The 19,968-nt window shown below is 38.9% G+C and overlaps 1 protein-coding gene across 4 annotated transcripts in view; it reads left to right on the top strand.

Annotated features, from left to right (window-relative positions):
• Positions 1-19,968, top strand: part of GLB1 (galactosidase beta 1) — a 74,630-nt gene that overhangs the window by 16,596 nt on the left and 38,066 nt on the right. For all 4 annotated transcript variants that reach the window (XR_011976630.1, XM_072651476.1, XM_072651474.1 and 1 more), the window contains exons 2-7: positions 250-413; positions 4,275-4,425; positions 5,500-5,560; positions 8,739-8,833; positions 15,577-15,757; positions 19,337-19,395. Coding sequence is in view for 3 of the 4 variants with exons in the window: in XM_072651476.1 (XP_072507577.1) it covers positions 250-413; positions 4,275-4,425; positions 5,500-5,560; positions 8,739-8,833; positions 15,577-15,757; positions 19,337-19,395 (711 nt within the window). In the remaining variant the exon portion in view is untranslated. The remainder of the gene's footprint in view (positions 1-249; positions 414-4,274; positions 4,426-5,499; positions 5,561-8,738; positions 8,834-15,576; positions 15,758-19,336; positions 19,396-19,968) is intronic.

The raw sequence follows: 19,968 nt of genomic DNA, 5'->3' as shown, positions 1-19,968 counted from the left end.
CTAGCTTGGGAAAAGGCTATTAGGAAAAAAAAAACATTTATCATTTAGCTAATTAAGCTTGTGGCAGATCACAGATAAATTTGATATTTTTAGATAAAGGTCCCTATATGTTCTTATTCCAAGCTCTCAATAGCTTCTACCAACTCCAGAAGGTGAGCATCAGCAGTCAGGTTCTGATTCTGATGGAATTGTGTCTTAGAATGACTGAATGTGCCAATTCACACACGTTTGTTTTGTTGTTTTATACAGGCTAGCAGAACATTTGAGATAGACTATGAGGGGAACCGGTTCCTCAAGGATGGCAAGCCATTCCGCTACATCTCTGGGAGCATCCATTACTCCCGCATACCTCGTTTCTACTGGAAAGATCGTCTTCTCAAGATGAAGATGGCAGGGCTCAATGCCATTGAAACGTGAGTCCCCTAGTACTTCCGGGAATGAAGGTTGGCCTTGAGATTCCATGGAAGTAAGCAATCCCAAAGTTACCGCATCAGTGCTTGAAAAAAAGAGTTGATTTGTCAAGAGAACGGCTTAGAAATGCAAGTAGGGATAGGGTTTTTTTGAGGGGGTATGTTTTGTTTTTTATTAACTACCTCTCCTTATCTCAATCAAACTTTAGTTACTAGATCTAGATAATATTGTCATGGCTATTATTATCTAAATATATCTAGACCTGTGATTTCATCAGTGTTGGGAACGTCCAGAGTGTAAACTCTATTCACCAGTGTATTTTTTTGCAACTCATCCTAGAAGTTGCCCACGTTCATGGTTAAGTGACTTGCCCATGGTCACACACAAGGGGAAAAGGAAGTTACAGGTCTTCCTGACTCCAAGGCTGGTTTTGGAATGTAAGCTTCTGTTTTTGTGAACATCGACAATAGTAGTTTGTTATTATTATTGTCTAGACCTGATGTGTGTCTGCCACTCTGGTTTCTCCAGGCTATTGGGAGAAGTTGCTCTTGAGGGTGAGGAAAGCACTCAGGTGATTCCCACCTCTCATTTGCCCTTATCTCCTTTCCTTCCTGTTGGTCTATAACTAACCAGGTCATCACCTCTGAGAAGACTCCAGTGGAGTTGCTGTAGATATCTCCTTCATCCCTGTTAATTATTTCTCCTCTTAGAATAGTGCGTAATAGGTCAGGAAGTGCAGCTGAAGCACCTACCCTGGCATTAGCAGTGCTGATTATCAGCATTGATGACTTTTAAAGGAAAGGCATGAAAAAAACCCAGAAGCTGGTGCTTAACTGATAATTCAATGGAGAAAGCCTTACATTTGATGAATCACCTACCTCCATGACCCTTGTACAGAGACAAGAGTGACCTCACTGTCCAAAGCCATAGGATGCTAAGTGGTTTTAGGCATTTCTTGACCAGTCATCCTTTAAAATACATGTGCTTGATACATAAATTCAGCAAAAACAGTCCTATGATGTGTACAGAAATCCTAGTGTTCTCATCCCCATATTAATAGATAGAGAAGCTATAAAAAAAAAAAGATTTATCACCTAGTCTGTTGTACAAAGCTCTTAAAAGAGATGTGATTTTAATAGTTCAATTCAATATACATTTATTTGGCACCTATGATATGCCAGGCCCTGTGCTAAGCCCTGAGAATACAGATACTAGCAGAGAGGTAGTCCCTCCCCTCAAGAATTTTCCATTCTAAGGAGAGAAGGTAATACATAAAAGGAGCTGAAAAGGTGGAGGAAGAGAAAGGTACCTGGCATGTGGGCTGGATGAAAGTTTGAGTCAGAATGAGGTAAGACAATTCCAAAGAAGCCATGATGAAAAATGCTGTCTACCTCCAGAGAGAGAACTGATGAACTCTGAGTGCAGATGGAAATGTATATATTTTTTCATTTTCTTTATTTCTCTTAGAGGAAGTTTTTGCGTGTTTTCTTTTGTGACATTGCTAATATGGAAATATGTTTTGCATGACTTCACATGTATAATCAGTATCACGTTGCTTCTCAAGGGGTAGATGAAGGATGATGAGAGAATTTGAAACTCAATTTTAAAAAATGAATGTTAAAAAAATTTTAAATGTAAATTTAATGTTTAAATGTATCCTTCCAGCATGTTCTGAGTCAGCTTATCTCTTCCCACTTCCTTCCCCCTCCACCAAAGATTTTCTTCTAAGAAAATGGTTCATCCTAATTGCTTCAAACAAAGACAAAGATTTCAGGCCTCTTTTCCTCTTCAAATTCAGAATCAAGGAGCAAAAAAATGTCCTCAGGAATTATGAAGGCAGCTGTGTGGTGCAGTAGAGAGAAAACTAGATGTGGAGCTTGAAAGACATGAGTTCAAATCCTGTCACAGACACTGTGATCTTCAGCAAGTCACTTAACCACCCCAAGTCTCAGTTTCTTTATCCATCAAATGGTTGCTATACGAGCACAACGATCATGAGGACTGAATGAAATAAGGCTTACAAACCTTAAAGTGCTGTGTAAAGACTTAACTATTATTGCTACTACCAGTAATGATAATTTCGATCTTTTTCAATCTGACTCTTCATGACCCTCTTTGGGGTTTTCTTGGCAGAGATGGTTTGCCATTTCCTTCTCCAGCTCATTTTTACAGATGAGGAAACTGAGGCAGACAGGGTTAAGTAACTTGCTCAGTCATGCAGCTAGTAAGTGTCCGAGGCTAGATTTTAACTAATAACAATAATAACAAATTATTCTCATAGTTAACACATTAACTTACACCTATGTGGAACCTTGAAAGACATTTTATTAAGGAGATTTGTTCTGTGAAGTTTGGATTCAGTCAAAAGGTCACACTTGAGGAACTAGAGGGCCACATGTGGCCTTTAGGCCACAGATCTCCCACCTTTGTGTTAAATATTTGTCCTAAAAATACCAAAATTCTTGACATTGAAAAAAAGAAAAAACCCAAAGGGGTCCTTAGTTTCTTCATTTATGTAGTAAATTGTACTTCATATTGTCTAAAGACACTTTCAGTTCTAAATCCTGTAATCCAGTGGAATGCATCTGAATTTGCAATATTCTTAGATCCTCAGCTGTAGGCAAATGCCGCAGGCACTTGTAATTTTAAAGGATTGACACTAGATGGCAGAATTTTATGTGTATGGTTAATTTCTGCAAAGACCCATCGAGTTTCATTGCTGTGGATGCTGTGAAAATAATCTTTGAAACCTTTCTTAGAGTAAATAATTGATTAAGATTGAGCGCACTTCAGATGCTTCATCTGGGTTTGCAGGCTTGTAGGCATTTATGTACTCTATTTAAGAAGCCATTTAGACATTTCAGAAGCAAGCATAAAAATAATATTATAATAATAGCTAGTATTTGTGCACCGTGTGTTTTACAAACATTGCCTAGCTTCATAGCAACCCTTAGCCCTGGAAGGTAGGGGTCATCATTATCCCCATTTTACAGATGAGGAAATTGAGGCAGACAGCAGCTGAAGGACTTGCCCAGGGTTACACAGCTAACAAGTATCTGAGGAAGATTTAAACTCAGGTCTTCTTAACTGCAGGTTCAGCACTCTACCCACTGTCCCACTTAGATTTCTTCCAGTTCTGAATGAACAATATATCTCTAGCAGGGTTTCCACTTCTAGAGCAAATTAACAACTTTTAAAAAAAAATAACTTTTAAAAAAAAAACTTTCCCTCAAACTATTTTTAAAAGAGAAATTAATAATTTTATTTTTTCTTATACTTAATATTTTTCCCAATTACACCTAAAGAAAGTTTGCAACATTCATTGTTGTAAGATTTTGAGTTCTAGATTTTTCGCCCTCCTTTCCCTCCCCAAGACAGCAATTTGATGTAGGTTACACATGTACAATCATGTTAAACATATTTCCACATTAGTCATGCTGTGAAAGAAGTATCGGAACAAAAGGGAAAAACCATGAGAAAAAAAACCAGCAAAAAGTGAAAATAACATGCTTTAATCTGCATTCAGACTCCATGGTTCTTTTTCTGTATGTGGATAGCATTTTCCATCATGAGTCTTTTGGAATTGTCTTAGTAAAATAGCTTTCTTTATAAAAGCTGAAGGATTCCAATATGGAGCAAGATTTAAAAGAAAAACAAACATCTACATATCACTTTCAGGATTTGTTTTCCTTTTAGGAAGTTTTAGGCTTCTCTTCTTGAAAATGATACTTTTCTAACTAATCTCCATTCTTTTTTTTTTAATTTAGTAATGCTTAAGAAAAATTGGTGTGAAAAGGTGGTCATTCCACTTTCCTTATTGATTTTTTCAAGTACTTTAGAAGAAAATGTTCTTGTCTTGACAGATATGTGCCCTGGAACTTCCATCAGCCGCTTCCTGAACTCTATAAGTTCTCTGGTGAACAGGATTTGGAGTATTTCCTACAGCTTGCTCATGAGATTGGACTATTAGTTATATTGAGGCCAGGACCTTACATCTGTGCGGAGTGGGACATGGTGAGTGATTCCTGCAGGTGGTTTCTGTCCTTGGGTGCTAAATTACATATTTAGTTGTGGTTTTCTTTTGCAATATGGATAATATGGAAATATCTTTCACATGACTACACATGTATAATCTGCATCAAATTGTTTGCCTTCCCAGGAGTTGGGGGAGAAGCAGGGGGGAGGAAGAGATTTGGAATTCACATTTTAAAAAAAGAACGTCAAAAAATTTTACATGGTATTGGGAAGTCTTTAACAAAATAAATAAGAATATATTAAATGAATGACATGTTTAATCCTACCTGGCAGAAGTTAAGTTTCCTGTCAGTAAATGGATGGATGTCTGTGTTGAGGATAGAATGAGGAAAGGAAACTGGGCAAAGTGAATTGATTTCTTATTATACTTCCTTTCATTTAAATTGTTGGCAAACATAAGAAATGGCCCCTTCTTTCTAACAGTTTAGGTCATTAAAGCTTCCTAGCGATTCTGGGAGGCTAGGTATTATTACAGGTATGATTGAGGGCCAGAGAATGTTAAGTGACTTGCCCAGGGTCACACAACCAACTTGTGTCAGAACAGGAATTTGCAACCCAGATCTTGCCTCTCCTAAGCTCAGGACACTGTCCACTTCACCATGCTGCCTCTGAATAAACAGACTAAAAATGACTTTAGAAAAGTGTATACTCATAAGAGTTTATCTCACTGCAAAAAGTTTTACTCTAAGTAAGTCTATTATTTTAATTTCACAAAATGGGTATTAAAATGGTTCTTCTCCAAGACACAATGATTAAATAGTGTTCATGAAAAGAATGAGAAGGGGAAACGGAATTCTGACTTATCTTGGCCCTGGAAAACAGCTCATGAAAAATAACTTTCTCTTCCCCTCTTGTCAGAGGGGTGGAGGTTTCACATTTTTGCTTGTTTTTGACTTAGCTGTTTATCTTTGTTTCTAGGGAAACATCAGTTCTTGGGGTTGTTAGGGGTAGGATAGGAGGGGTCATATCCATAAATGACTGATTTTAAAAACAAAAACCATCAATGCATCTTTTAAAAAAAAAATAATTCTCTTTTTTACCCTTCCACCCTAGGGTGGCTTACCTGCTTGGCTGTTAGAGAAAAAATCAATTGTTCTCCGTTCTTCTGATTCTGGTGAGTTGCTACCATTTGATAAACACAGGTTTGTTGATAGCCTCCCCCCCCCCAAAGTAATTTCAGTTGTTTTGCAGAGCAAGGTAGCATGAATCTTTTTAGAAACTTGGTAAATTTCAAAAGTTAGTTAACATTCAGGCTCTAAATTCTGTCTAGGTAATAGCCTCTTCACATTTTTATGTGTTGTGTCCATGGGTAATTTGGTGAAGCCTACGGACCCCTTCTCGGAGTAATGTGTCTGAATGCATAAAATAAAAACACAAGATTACAAGGAAGCCAACAGTACTGAAACACAGTTAACAAGCACTCGCAAAACAGTCTTTATAGACCCCAGTTTAAGAAACCCAACTGTAGCTAAATTGTAGAGTAAGTTTCACCAAAGACGATAATATCTACAGTATTTAGCCACATGCTGAGGAGGAAACTTCCTCTGCATTGGTAGAGGGCACCTGTGGTACTCAAGAGTCCAGGACCACACAGTCAGTATCTCTCATTCATGAGATGTGAACCCTTGGCTTCCTGACCTCAAGGCTGGGCCCACTTTCTCTCTACTACAGATTCCAGGACCTTGTTTATCTAGAAGTTACATTTACTCCTATCATGGAGTTAATAGAATCGATTCTCTGTCCCTCTCCCTCTTAATTTCCCTCTCCTTCTTCCTCTCCTTACCCCTTCCCTGCCCTTCTCTCTCTCTTCTGGCCTTTTTCTCTCTCTTCCTTTGTCCTTTGTTTCTGTCATTCATTTTCTCTCTCCTCTGTCCTTTCCCTGTCTCTCTGTCTCTTCCTCTGTCCATTCTCTGTTTTTCTGCCCTTTCTCTCTTTCTCTCTCTCTCTCTCCCTGCCTCCCTCTTTCCCCCTGTACTTTTTCTCTGTTTCTGTCTCTGTGTCTGTCTCTGGCCTTTCTCTCTCTCCCTTTTCTCTCTGTACTCCTCATTCTCTCCCTCCCTCTGTCCTTTCCATTTTTCTGTGTGTGAATGTCCGTCTATCTGTCTCTGACTCTCCTCCCTCCACAAATGCCTACTTCATTAAGAGGGAGTGCCTTTCCTAGGCATTGGCAAGATCAGGCTACTGAAGTCAATAGTGGAAACTTACCCAGTGTTGATTTCTGTGGTGGTAATAGTATCTCTTTTGAAAACTCTCAGAGTAATACTTGAGCCCATGATGTCTTCCTTCCGTCCCACTGGTGATGGTTAAATTGGTGTGCCAGATAACCAATGATCAATCCTCAGGAGTCATTTAGTTGCTTTTTCATTCTCATAATATCAATTGTGATTTTGGTATATTATTAGGGATGAGACCTAACATTTATGTGTCAGTACAAAGCCCTTTTATATGTTATCCCATTTGATCTCTGCAGCCACTTTGGGACACAGGATGCTATTCATATGCTCATTTTATAGATGAGGAAACTGAGAATGAGTACGTTTCAGTGACTTGCCCAGAGTCAATGTCGGAAATGAGATTTGAACTCGGGCTTTCCTGACTCCAAGTCCAACATTCCATTCATTGTGCCACCTAGTTACCTTTCTCTCTCTATTGTATACACACACACAATATATTTTATACACACATACATATACACACACACACACACATATATATAGACATACAAACACACATATGCAGGGGTGTGCTGGAGCCAGCTCATATTGGCTTATGAAAGCTGATTGTTAAATTTTTAGTGTGAACATTTACCTTTTAAGCTTCAGAAATCATCAAATACTATGAATCTGGGCTTGATTTATTGTTTTCTCCAGACTCAAGAAAGTGATGGAGAAAATGTTAATAAAGCAGATTGAACAAAAAAATATGCCCTGCCTACCTTTTTTTCCCCCTTGGAGAGTTGATTGTTATATCTACTAGTGCATTGCTGCTATATGTACATCTGCACATAGGTGGTGGATGGGGAGAGAAAGAGAGAGAATACTGATTGGACCTTAATGCGGATGGAGAGAGAGAAGCTGGGCAAGGGAGAGGGCTTACCATTTACCTACTTCATAGGATAAAGTTATGTTTTTTGTTGAATGGCATTGCTATTTTTGGGGATATGATTTGCTCGTATATTAAACATCTCCCAAATAACCAAGTCCTGTTGTAACATCTTTGCAGTTATCCTAGGTTCCTTTTTTAAAAACTCTTTTCTTGATTTTTCTTTCATATTCTCACTTCCCAGTAGTAACCCTCCAACCCCAGCCCACATGAGACCTTCTCCTCTACCTCTATAACAAAGAAGGATCATAAAACAAAGTATTGCAATTTGACCATGAGCCCTCTAAGCCTGTACCAAAGGGTACAGGTTCTGGCAGATGTTACCCAGATGTGGAAAGGCTTGGGAGTAGGGGCCACATGATGGACTATGTGTCTGTTTAGTTCATCACCAGATTGGCCACAGGGTGATCAATTTCATTTAAAAGATCTTGTGTTATGAATTTAATACTTGAATACTTTAATCGTGAATACTTATGAACATTTCAGGATGCAGAGAATGGAAAAGAAGATAATGTATGAAATGAAATTGTGGTTTTTGTAAAAAAAATAAAATGGTTGTAACAAAACTGCTCTGCATGTTTGTGTCTGCTTTCTGAACTTACTGCTTTTTTCTGTATTTGTTAATATCTCATAGTTGATCTTTCTTCCCTTCCTCTCCTCCTCTTCTCCACTCTCCTCCCCTCCTCACTCCGTCCTTTCTTTTTTTTTCTCATCACAAACACTACTCATCACCTCTCAATCAAAACAGATCAATACCTCGGCTGGTCCTGAAAATCTCTTAAGTTCTTCTACTGCAGAAGGGGTGATGAATTTTTCAGCCATAGCAACTCTGGATGAGTCTAAATTATAGAGGATTCCAGTTTTTTTTTGTGGAACAGCTAAGTAGTGCCATAGTTCATAAGAGTACTGGCCCTAGAGTCAGGAAGAATCATCTTCCTAAGTTCAAATCTGGCCTCAGACCCTTTCTAGCTGTGTGACCCTGGGCAAGTCACTTCACCCTGTTTTCCTCAGTTTGCTCATCTGTAAAATGAGCTGGAGAAAGAAATGGCAAAGCACTCCAGTATCTTTGCCAAGAACCCCAAATAGAGTCATAAAGAATTAAACACAACTAAACATTTTTTTTTTTTTGTGATCAGATTTTGGAAACACAAGCGATGAGCCATATGTATCTTGTTCCTTCTGTCTCTTAGATTACCTCGCAGCAGTGGAAAAGTGGTTGGGAGTTCTTCTACCTAAGATATGGCCTTACCTCTATCAAAATGGCGGGCCAATTATAACAGTCCAGGTAAGGAATCGGGGCTTCTAGCACCACCCCAACCTCAAAATGTTTTCTTTCAAGAATCTCCGAGTTGATATGATTATGCTTTCAGAACAAAATACTATCTTGCATCATCATTTTTTCCATTTTAGCTTTTTTTGTTATTAAATATTTCTTTCATTGTATTTCTTTATCATTTAGAAAAATATCATGGCATAGTGGCTAGAGAGTCCTGAACTTGTAGTAAGGAAAGTCTGGGTTCAAATTCTTTCTTTGATGCTTATTAATGGAAGGATCCTTCTCTGAGCCTCCATTTCCCCATCTGTCAATGGGTCTAATAGTATAGTGTCTACCTATCAGGGTTGTTGTGAAACTCCAATGGGACAGTGTATGTAAAGCACCATAATAATTATTATTGCTCTCTGAAAGCAAAATTCCCTTGTCTTCTATTTTCTGTAAAATTCTTGCTTCCTGTGAGAGGGTATTTGATGAATGGTATTAGTGGTAGTGACGGATCAGGCACCACTCTGTCAAAAAAACTCCCAGCCTGTATTTCGGACTGAAATCCTTTAACATTGCTGTGGGCCAGGTCATGCTTTGGTGAACATTGTTGTTGCCCCATCAGCCTAAAGGACCTAGTTTAGATGGTTAATTAAATTAAATTTTAATTTAATTTATTAAAAAAACAAGTTGAGGGACTTTTGGGGTGCTTTTCCTTAGAATCTTCTCCCTGGTCTTCCCTTCGATGTCTCTTATCCCCTCTTACTTTCTCTCAGTGTTGCGTTTTCTTTATCTGTCCTTTATCTTTAGCCCCTGTTTCTCCCTAAATCACTTTCAGTTTCTCCCCACAGCTTCCCCACCACATTGTTATTGAAACCCTAAGAGATAATAAGTCATTATGAGCTCTATAGATTCTGGTAGAGGTTTTTGGCCTCTCCTTGAAATTTCCTCCAGTGTTTATTCATCTGCAACAGATTTAGGGCGATAGGTAGAGCTCCCTCATCAGAGGAGGCTGGAGGCTATCAGATTTGACGAAGGAGATTTGAGGGGAGGATTAAGGGGATGTTCCTGATGTACAGGATGGTAGCAGATGACTGATTCCTATCTTAGACTTTCAGAAGTCTGACAGCCCATTCAGATTAGGAGACTGAGAAGGACCACACTGTCTTCACCTTGAAAGTTCAGGGCTTAAGTTGTCTTCGAGTACAAAATCCTTGTGATCAGCTTGGTGATTATAGGACCGTCTTTCATGGCAGAGCTCAGTCAGAATTGAGTCAGATCAGAAAAAGTCAGCCTGATAGGACATGGTAAACATTTAGCCCACTGACTCTGTGGTTGTCTTGTCAATTATACAGGAAGCAATTATGATTAAGCTAAATTTACTGAAATTTCACCTCTTTGGAGTTCTAATCATCATCATCATCATTGTTATTATTTTGGAAAATCCACTGACATCTTGCTAGTCAGTCAATATTGACTAGTCAGTCAAGTCAATAAACATTTATTAAAGGTCTACTTTGTATCAGTCACTGTGCTAAATTCTGGGGATACAAAAAAAGACAAAAGACAGTTCTTGCCCACAGGGACCTCCCAGTCTGATGGAGGAGAGAAGAAGCAAATATATGTACTAGCAAATTTATCTAAGATAAGATATTTTAAAATGAGAAGGAACTAGAATTAAGGGAGGAAGGCTTCTAGTAGAAGATAGGAGTTTAATTGGGACTAAAAGGAAGGCAGGGAGGTCAGTAGGTGGAGATGAAGAGAGGGGAGCATTCCAGGAATGGGGGACAGTCAGATAAAAATGCCCGGAGTTAAGAGCATCTCAATAGCTAGAAAGCCAGTGTTACTGGAACAGAATACAAGGTAATTGGAAAGGTGGTGGTGGATGGAGTAGGTTATGAAGGGTTTTGAATGCTAAAGGATTTTGTATTTGAACCTGAAGATGATAGGAAACCACTGGGATTTATTGAATCAGGGTTGGGGTGTGTGACATGATTGTATCTACAATCTAGGAAAATCACTTTGGCAGCTGAATGATGGATTGGAGTGGAGAAAGACTTGAGGCAGGCAGACACCCCCAGACTATTGCAATAGTCTAAGTTTGAGGAGATGAGGTCCTGCGCTAGAGTGGAAGCAGTGTCAGAGGAGAGAAGGGGGCATATTTGGGAGATTTTTGCAAAGGTAAAATTGACAGACCTTGCTGATATATTGGATGTGGTGAGAAAGGTCAGATAAATAGAGGATGGATGACACCTAGATTCTATTCTAGTTTCTTGAGGGATTGAGAGAATGAGATTGCCTTCAACAGTAATAGAGAAGAAAGGAGGAAGATTTATGGGAAAAGATAATCAGTTCTATTTTGCATATGTTGATTTTAAGATATCTGCTGGGCACCTAGTTTGAGATACCTGAAAGACAGCTGGAAATGTGATATGGAAGGTTAGCAGAAAGGTTAGGACAGGATAGATAAATTGAAGAATCTTCAGCATAGGGATGGTAATTAAATCCATGGTTGTTGATGAGATCATCCAATGAAATAATTTAGAAGGAGAAGAGAAGAACTCTGGGGCATACCTATAATTAGGGGTGGACAGTGTTGTCTGGATAAGGACTGAGCAAAGGAAACTGAGAAGAAGTGATCTGATAAGTAGGAGAACAAAGAGAGTGGTGTCCTGAAAGTCTAGGAGAGAAGAAAGTATTAAGGAAGAGAGAGTGAAGTATCAAGGAAGAGAGTGAATAGGCTGCAGAGAAGTCAAGGAGCATGAAGACTGAGATAAGACCATTGGATCTGGTACCTAAGCAACTTTGGAGAGAGCAGTTTCCTTGGATTGATGAGGTCAGAAACTGGATTGTTAGGGGTTAAGAGAGTATTTAAAATAGAGATGTCAATTGGAAGATTGTCCAATAAGAGATGTAAGACAATGGTAGCAAGGATGCAAGAATCAAGTGAGAATCTTTTCAGGGTGGAGATATGGGTATGTTTGTAGGCAGTGGGAAGTGATCCAGTAGAGAAGGAGGGATTGTAAATAAGTGACAGAATGGGAATGATGAAGGGGACATTGTTGGAGAAGATAGGATGGAATGATGTTGAGCAGATAGAGGACGTACTTAGCCTTGGTAAGGAGTAAGGCTACCTCATCATGTGAGACAGGGGTGAAGGAGGAAGTGGTAGAAGGCACTTGAGTGACAGGAAATGAGGAAGAAGGGAGAAGAGGGAGTTCACAGCTAATGGCCTCATTTTTTAGGGGGGGGTAAACTATGAGTCAGGGTTCTCAGCTGAGAGAGTGGAGGTGGGGAGAGGCATGGGTGATTTGAGGAGGGGTGAGAAGGTTTGGAAGAGCCACTGTGGAGAGTGGGATGGTGAGTGGATAAGGGAAGTATAGGATTGCCTAATAGCAGTGAGAGCCCTGTTGAGGTTGTATAAGATAAATTTGTAGAAGACCCAGTCAGAAAAGTTGCATGATTTTCTCCATCTTCATTCAGCAACACAATTAGGCTACTACTCCTACCTACCTCATGGTGAGTCAGTTGGCAGTTAGTCATACCAGTCCTTCCATACACCAGTGTCTCTGAAAACTCTAAGTTGTGTCCATAATAAGACTTCTAAGTTTATACTTTATTTAGATGTTGGCAAAGTGTTTGGCATCTTTCAGGCTCTTCTCATAAACAAGATGGAGAAGTATGGGCTAGTCAATAAATAGTTTGGTCAGGTGAAGTAGGAGCCAGGGGAGGGGCTAGATCCAAAGATTCATCATGAGTGATTCAATGGTCCCTTAGGAGGAAGTGTACAGTGGAGTATCCCAGAAGTCTATACTTGGCCCTGTAATGTGTGACATTTTAATTAGTGTCTTAGAAAGAGGTATAGACTGTGATTATTAAAATTGCTGATGACACAGAGCTGGGAGGAATAGATGGATGATGCTGGATGATGGGATCAGAATCCAAAAAAGATGCTAATGGGCTAGAACAATGGGACAAATCTAATAAATTATCATTGAATTAAAAAAAAATTCCTACATACAAGATGGGGGAGATATGTCCCAGGAGTAGTTCTTTTGCAGACGATCCAGGTGGGTGTTAGTGAACTGCAGGCTTAATATCAATTAACAGAATAATACAGCAGTCAAGGCTGATTTGATATTTTGTTAATTTTAAAATCAATAAAAATTTATTTTCTCCTCCTCCCTATTAAAAAAAATGAAACATTTACAACAAATGTTAATAGTCAGGTAAAACAAAGTCCTCTATTGATCATATTAAAAATTTTTATCATATTCTTCACCCTAATTTTTCCATCAATCAGTAAATAGCATAATTCACCGTCAGTCCTCTGGAATCATGCATAATTGGTCATCAGCAAAGAAATGGTGGCTAACCCTAACCCATGATATACTATAGCAAGAAGGGGAATCCTCCCTCTGGAGTCCCACTAATACTCCAGAAAAAATTTTTTAATGGGAGGAGGTTTTCCTAAGTGGATAGGTCTTTTCTTTTTAAGAAAAAACAAAATATTCCACACTTACCCACTCGTCAGATTAGGAAGAGATGATATAAAAATCTTTTAGTAGATTATAACAAATAATTTTGAAAAACATACTTTGGGCCTCTCCTTTGGCTAGTTAAAGGGTGATGGCCATGAGTTGGGGAAGGCTAGAAAAAAAAAGTGGGGGTGAAAAGCAATGAACGATACCATTAGGGAGGCAGGAAGACAGAGTTAAGTTAAGACTTAAGTCACAGTGTGTGACATGGAGTCACACACACACACACACACACACACACACACACACACACAGTAAAAGCAGCATATCAAGACCCTCCCAGAGACAATGATTTGATGAAGTGAAAAACCCAAGTTATAATTATAGGATTCTATCATAAATAATTCCAACACTGCATGCTTTCACAACTGTAAACAGAAAAAAGGGTTACCATCTCTTAAAACCTGGTATCTTTGGGTCAGATGAAATGATCTATCTTGGAGGTCCTTCACTTCTTCACAATCTCAAGAAATGGAAGGAACCCAACTCATCTAACCCATAGCAGAGCAAGAATTCCCTCCACAACCTAATGGACCTGACCAGAGGTCATTCAGTCTTTGTCCCACGGCTTTCCATGAAAATGAAGCCATATTTCCCCCTGGAAGTCCATTCCACTGTTGAGTAACTCTGAAGAGTTAAGAAATTTTTCCTAACATCAAAACTAAAACAGCCTCTTGGCAACTTCTCCTCGCTGTTTCTATTTCTACCTTCTGGGGCCAAATAAAATAATTCTAACTCCAATCAATAAGCATTTATTAGGTGCTAACTGTGCTACGGGCTGAGAATGCCAAAAGAAGTTTCCTGTCCTCAAGGAACTGATGTTTTAATGGGGGAAGATAATATATATAAATGGAACCTAAAAGTGGGAGGTTCATTCCTCTTTCCATTACAAGTCTTCAAACATTTGAAGACAGCCATCAGTTTAAACATCCCTAGTAACTTCAATCCATCCTTACACAGCTTGAGCATGAGGGTCCTTCTCTATCCCGACTGCTTTTTTTTGGATATTCTCTAGCTAAATGATATTCTTTCAAAAATATGGATCTAAGAACTAACCCTAACACTGCAGAAGCAGTCTAACCAGGGCAGACTATGGCAGGACTGTCAATTCCCAGGGTTTTTGTTTTATCAATGGACAACCTCTTTGGGCATCTGGTGAAGCTTATAGATCCCTTTCTAGAATTATGTTTTTAAATGCGTAGAATAAAATACATACAATTCCAAAGGAAACCAATTATTTTAAAATAGCTTTCAAGAGATTTTTTTCAAAATTCATGGCCCTCAGATTTTAAGAAATCCCCTCTTTAGAGACATCAATGATAAGTGAGTTCCTAGATTAGGAACAGGGATAGTCAAACAAGTGTTACTGTGGACTGTAAGAAAAGGCACTAACCTAATGCCATCCTGGCTTTGTAAGCCTCAGATATCTTCTTTTCTTAGTTCAGAAGTTACGTTTGAGAAAGTCCCATAACTTTTTGAAAAGTTATTTCATGTGGCAGTTTTTGTATTCTTAGAAGCATTGAAATAAGAAAATATGAAAGTATTTGCCCAAGGGTTCATTTCCCTAAGAAACTGATCGTTTATGAAAGTTTTGGGACTTAAGATGCAAGAAAAGAGAAGGTAATTTTTAAAAAATCGGTATTTAGTTGAACTTCAGGATTTGAGGAACTTAGACACAAATGGAATAGATTAATATGGCAGTGCATCCATGTCTTGTGCAGCCATGATCTATTTCCCATCCAAAGCCCCATCAGCCTGCCATTCTTCTAGGTAAGGGATTTCCAACTGTTCTTGGTCCCCATGCCCCTTGGCTTTCAGCAAAACCTCTCTATACCCTATATCTTATATGAAAGGAAATAAATTCTAAAGGTTACTATGCATATATATGCACATAAGAAATTAAATAGACATTACTTTTTCATTAGAAAAAACTTTTCAGATAAATACATTATTTTTAAAAGCATCAAGTTACTAAATGTTCATTTTTTCACAAACACTGCTAGTTTTAGAATGTTTCAGTAGGTTAATGTGGTTATTTGCCTGATTTATTTCCCATACTCTTGGGGTAGGGTATTTGCATATTCCACGCCTGAGTTCCCTTAATATTTCTGGATATCGATGGAAGCAGGTCATCCACTGTTTACCCCTCACAGTGTGGCTTGGAATGCCTGGGTCAACATGTTGAATTTCCAGAGAGTCATGATGGTTTTTCTCTTTGTGTGTAATTCATAGGTTGAGAACGAATATGGAAGCTACTTTTCTTGTGACTATAACTACCTTCGTTTTCTTCTAAACCTCTTCCGCCAACACCTTGGGAAAGACGTAATTCTCTTTACCACGGATGGGGCTGTCAAAGACTTCTTAAAGTGTGGGGCTCTACAGGGTCTCTATGCAACGGTAGACTTTGGAGTAGGTGAGTGGCCATGTTAACAAGCAGGACAGTCTGGGCCAGAGCTGCTGGGGTGTTTTGACTTTCCCCCAGGTCATGCACCATATGGACCATTACTTCATCTTTGGCACAGCGAAACATCTTTTCAAGAAAGAGCTAATAGAAAAATAAACAATCCCTTATCCTTCTACAGTGTTTTAGGATTTACAAAATGCTTTCAAAAAGTCACCTTAGTTAAAAATGACAATAACTGGAGTGCTGGGTCTAGGGTCAGGAAGACCTGAGTTCAAATCTGGCCTCAGACACTTACTAGCTGTGTGACTTTGGACAGGTCACTTAACTTTAACCCTGTTTGCCTCAGTTTCCTCATCTGTAAAATGAGCTGGAGAAGGAAATGGCAAAGCATTCCAATATCTTTGCCAAGAAAACCCCAAATGGGGTCATCAGGAGCCAGAAACAACTGAAAAATGACTGAACAACAGAGCTAGCATTTGTATGGTGCCTTTTAACATACCAGGCACGATATTAAATGCTGTGCAGATTCTTACCATCTCAAATGATTCTCAGAACAAACCCTGGAAGTACAGGTTATCATTATTGTACTTTTACAATTGAGGAAACTAAGGCAAATGGGCTCAGGTATCTTGCCCACAGTCACACAGCTAGTAAGTATCTGAGACCAGATTTAAATTCGGTCTCCACGCCCAGTGCTCTATCCACTCTACCACTTAGCTGAACTCACAGGCTTTCTGTGTGACCCTGGGCAAGTTACACCACCTGTGCCTACCTTAAGTTTCCTCAACTGTAAAATGATGACGATGATAACACCTTTCTCCCAGGGTTGTTGTGAGGATCAAATGAGATAACCAGTTTCTGTACATCTGGAATAAGATAATAGATCAAGTGAGATTACATATGTAAAGGGCTTTGCAAACTTAAAAGCTATGTAAGTGTTACCTATTATTCTTAGTACTCCCTTGATTTCCCGCTCTTCTTCCCATATTAGGGTCCTCAGGGCATCTGTCACCTTTTCCCCAGCCATTCTGGGGCTGTGGTCTGAATTTTTTACATTATGTGTTAATCAGCAAGCAGGCTGGAGACAAAAGCCAAAAATAAAAACAGCTGTGCCTTCAAGGAATTGATTTTTTTTTAATCAGAAACAGCATGAATACATAAAAGTAGATGTGATATGTATATATATATCAGGTAAAAGTAAGGCAGTTTCATGGGAGCTAGCAAGAGCAGCCAGCGGAGGAGGGATTGGGCTCAGCCTTTTCTAGAAGGGGGAGTTTAATTAAACAAGCTTTGAAGGAAGCCATGGATGCTGAAACTGACAAAAGCAGGAAGTTACCAGACTCCTCGATTTGACCTTAGTCATCAGATTGTCAGCTCTTTGACTTGACAGACGTCATCTTGCACTTCCTCTGTCTTCTGCCACAACATCTGGTCCTTATTTGAAAAACATTCTGTTGAGTGACCAATGAATGCTCTATTGGCCATGGACACTCCTGAAAGCAAAGTTCTATTGGTGGACCATGAACCCATAGGAGAATTTATAGGGCAGAGTTACTGGCTGTTAGTGACATGGTCTTAATTTAATTCTAAGTCATGTTACCAAAAATATACATCCATACACACATGCATACATATAATACATACACCCAGGAATGTATTTTGCTGTCTCAAAAAAGATTATCCTGATATTATCCCCCAAAGTATCCTGATATTTCACATGGAAAGCCTTTTGTATACATTTGCTTTTTTGAGCTTTTCTATGAATTTGATCTTTAAGCATTATTTTATTACAAAAAACACGTAGGAAGATAATTGATTTAGGTCATGAATCCCCACAGGTAGTCAGTTGCATAGGAAGTGGTGATGCTCATTTCCTCTCTTGCTGGAGGAGACACCTCTTTCCCCCCACAAGGAAAGGGCAAGTTCTTTTTTTCTGGGAGGGATGATTGCTCACTCTTGTCAAAAGTAGACAAGTTAAAAGTAGATACTTTTAGGCATCCTTCTTTACAGAATCAAAGAACTTCTCAGGGGAAGCAGAAGTGGATTTGAGGGTATGGCATAGTCACTTACAAAATATGCTGGAAGCAGAAGTTGACTCCCAGACACGTGGAAGATTGGAGATTGTAGGATCATTGATTTTTCAGCTGGAAGGGGTCTTAGAGATAGATCTTTCCACCTTCCCTTTCTTTACCCTTTTCCAAGTCATTTACTCTCTGTAGGTTCTGTATTCCTCATCTGCAAAATGAAGGGGCTGGATGTAGGGGCCTCTAAGGTGCCTGCCACCTCTAAAATTATAGATAATCCCCTAGTTCTGGCTCCAGGATTAGAACTTAACCCCTGCTTTCAACACTCCTACAGTCTGATTGGGTGGGCAAGACAGATGAGCATGAAAAATTCATAGTAGGATAGGGACCAGATCACTGATGTCATAGATACAGGGAGGTCTCCAGTGGAGAAACATCTTCTCTCTACCAGTACAGGTGGGTACTTTCTCTCTGACTAAGAGTCTTAGAATTGCCTCAGACCACTGAAGACTTGTGACTTGCCCAGGGTCACAAAATTAGTATGGATCAAAAGCAGCTCTTGAACTCGGATCTTTTCAGGTCCTTGGTCAGTTATCTACCCACAATGCTATACTTTTATATGATAATAATAATAATGATAGCTAAACATTTATATAGCAACTTCAAGCTTGCAAAGCACTATGTGTATGCATATATATGTATATTTTTATATTGTATGTGTATAATATTAACAGAAAGTAACATATTACATATATCATACAATATTTTATACACAGACACATAAGTGTGTATATACACATATACATAGCTGTAGTACATAGATATATTATCTAGCAATATATTATAAATAATATTGGTATAATGCAATGTAAGTTAATAAAAATATCAATATCAATATAAAATTATATAAAGTCATTTGGTACTCATGCCAACTCTGCGAAGTAGGTTCTGTTATTACCTCCATTTTGAGGTGAAGAAATTGAGAAAAGGTAAGTGACTTGCCCAGGATCACACATCTGATATCTGAGGAAGGTTTTGAACTTGGGTCTTGGATGGCAAAACCCATGAGCTATGCCACCTAGTTGCTTATATTAAGATTCAGGTAGATTATAGGTATCATAGGAGTCAAGGTGAAGTCACTTTCAACTCTTCCAGGAAGAGAAGAAATAAATACAAAGGAATTGCTATCAAAGTCCAAAATAAAGGGGGACTGCTTCTGCCTTGGGAAAAGTTTCATGGATGAACTATATGATTTCAATTTAATACAATTCTTTAAACATTAATTAAGTACCTACTGTACCTTGAAGGACAGATTGGCTATTTGAATAGACTTAGGGCATTCTGGCGGGGTGCTCAGGATGACCCTCAGTGTCCTAATTCTTTCAACATTCTCTTTTTTTCTAATTTCCCATAAATGCCCATGGTCTCTCTCTCTCTCTCTCTCTCTCTCTCTCTCTCTCTCTCTCTCTCTCTCTCTCTCTCTCTCTCTCTCTCTCTCTCTCTCTCTCTCTCCCCCCCCCCCTTCCCTCTCCCTCCTTAATCTGCTTGACCTTTCTACACACAGGTACCAACATTACAGAAGCCTTTATGTCCCAGAGAATGGCTGAGCCCAAAGGACCCTTGGTAAGGTTTGTTTGTTTCATGTCAATGCAGGGTGGCCCTGAATGGAAATGACTGTTGTAGGGTTAATAAAACATGTAGGACAAAGAATCTCAGAATTTCAACCTTTGAGGTTGTGCAGTCCAACCCATACATTCCTACTTAAAAATCTACTTGACATCTTCCCTGACTCTAGCCCTCACAAAAACTCCATAAAGCCTAATCCCTTGTGTCTCTAACATTCTTTCCTCCAACAGATCTGTTTTTTTAATTAATATCTTTATTTTTATAACATCTTAATTTCCAAACCCCTCTTCCATGCAGAGAGCCATCCCTAATAACAAAGAATTAAAAAGAAAAAGCATTTCAGCCAAACTATCCCACAGTTAAGTAAAATCTGATAATATTTGCAATGTTCTACATTCATAGTCTCTCACCTGCAAAGAGGAGAGAGTTTTGAGGCTTTCTTTAACTTTCTGTAACACCATGAGAAAATGCTATAGTAGTGTCATTCTGCAACTTTTTGCAAGGGGTACTAGGGTACTTAAAGGGTATAATATGCTACCATTCTGTAGTAGTAAATGTTACAAGTGAAGT

The sequence above is a fragment of the Notamacropus eugenii genome, chromosome 3 (genome assembly GCF_028372415.1).
Source record: "Notamacropus eugenii isolate mMacEug1 chromosome 3, mMacEug1.pri_v2, whole genome shotgun sequence".
Lineage (NCBI taxonomy): Eukaryota > Metazoa > Chordata > Mammalia > Diprotodontia > Macropodidae > Notamacropus > Notamacropus eugenii.
This window is presented reverse-complemented; position numbering and strand designations above follow the sequence as displayed.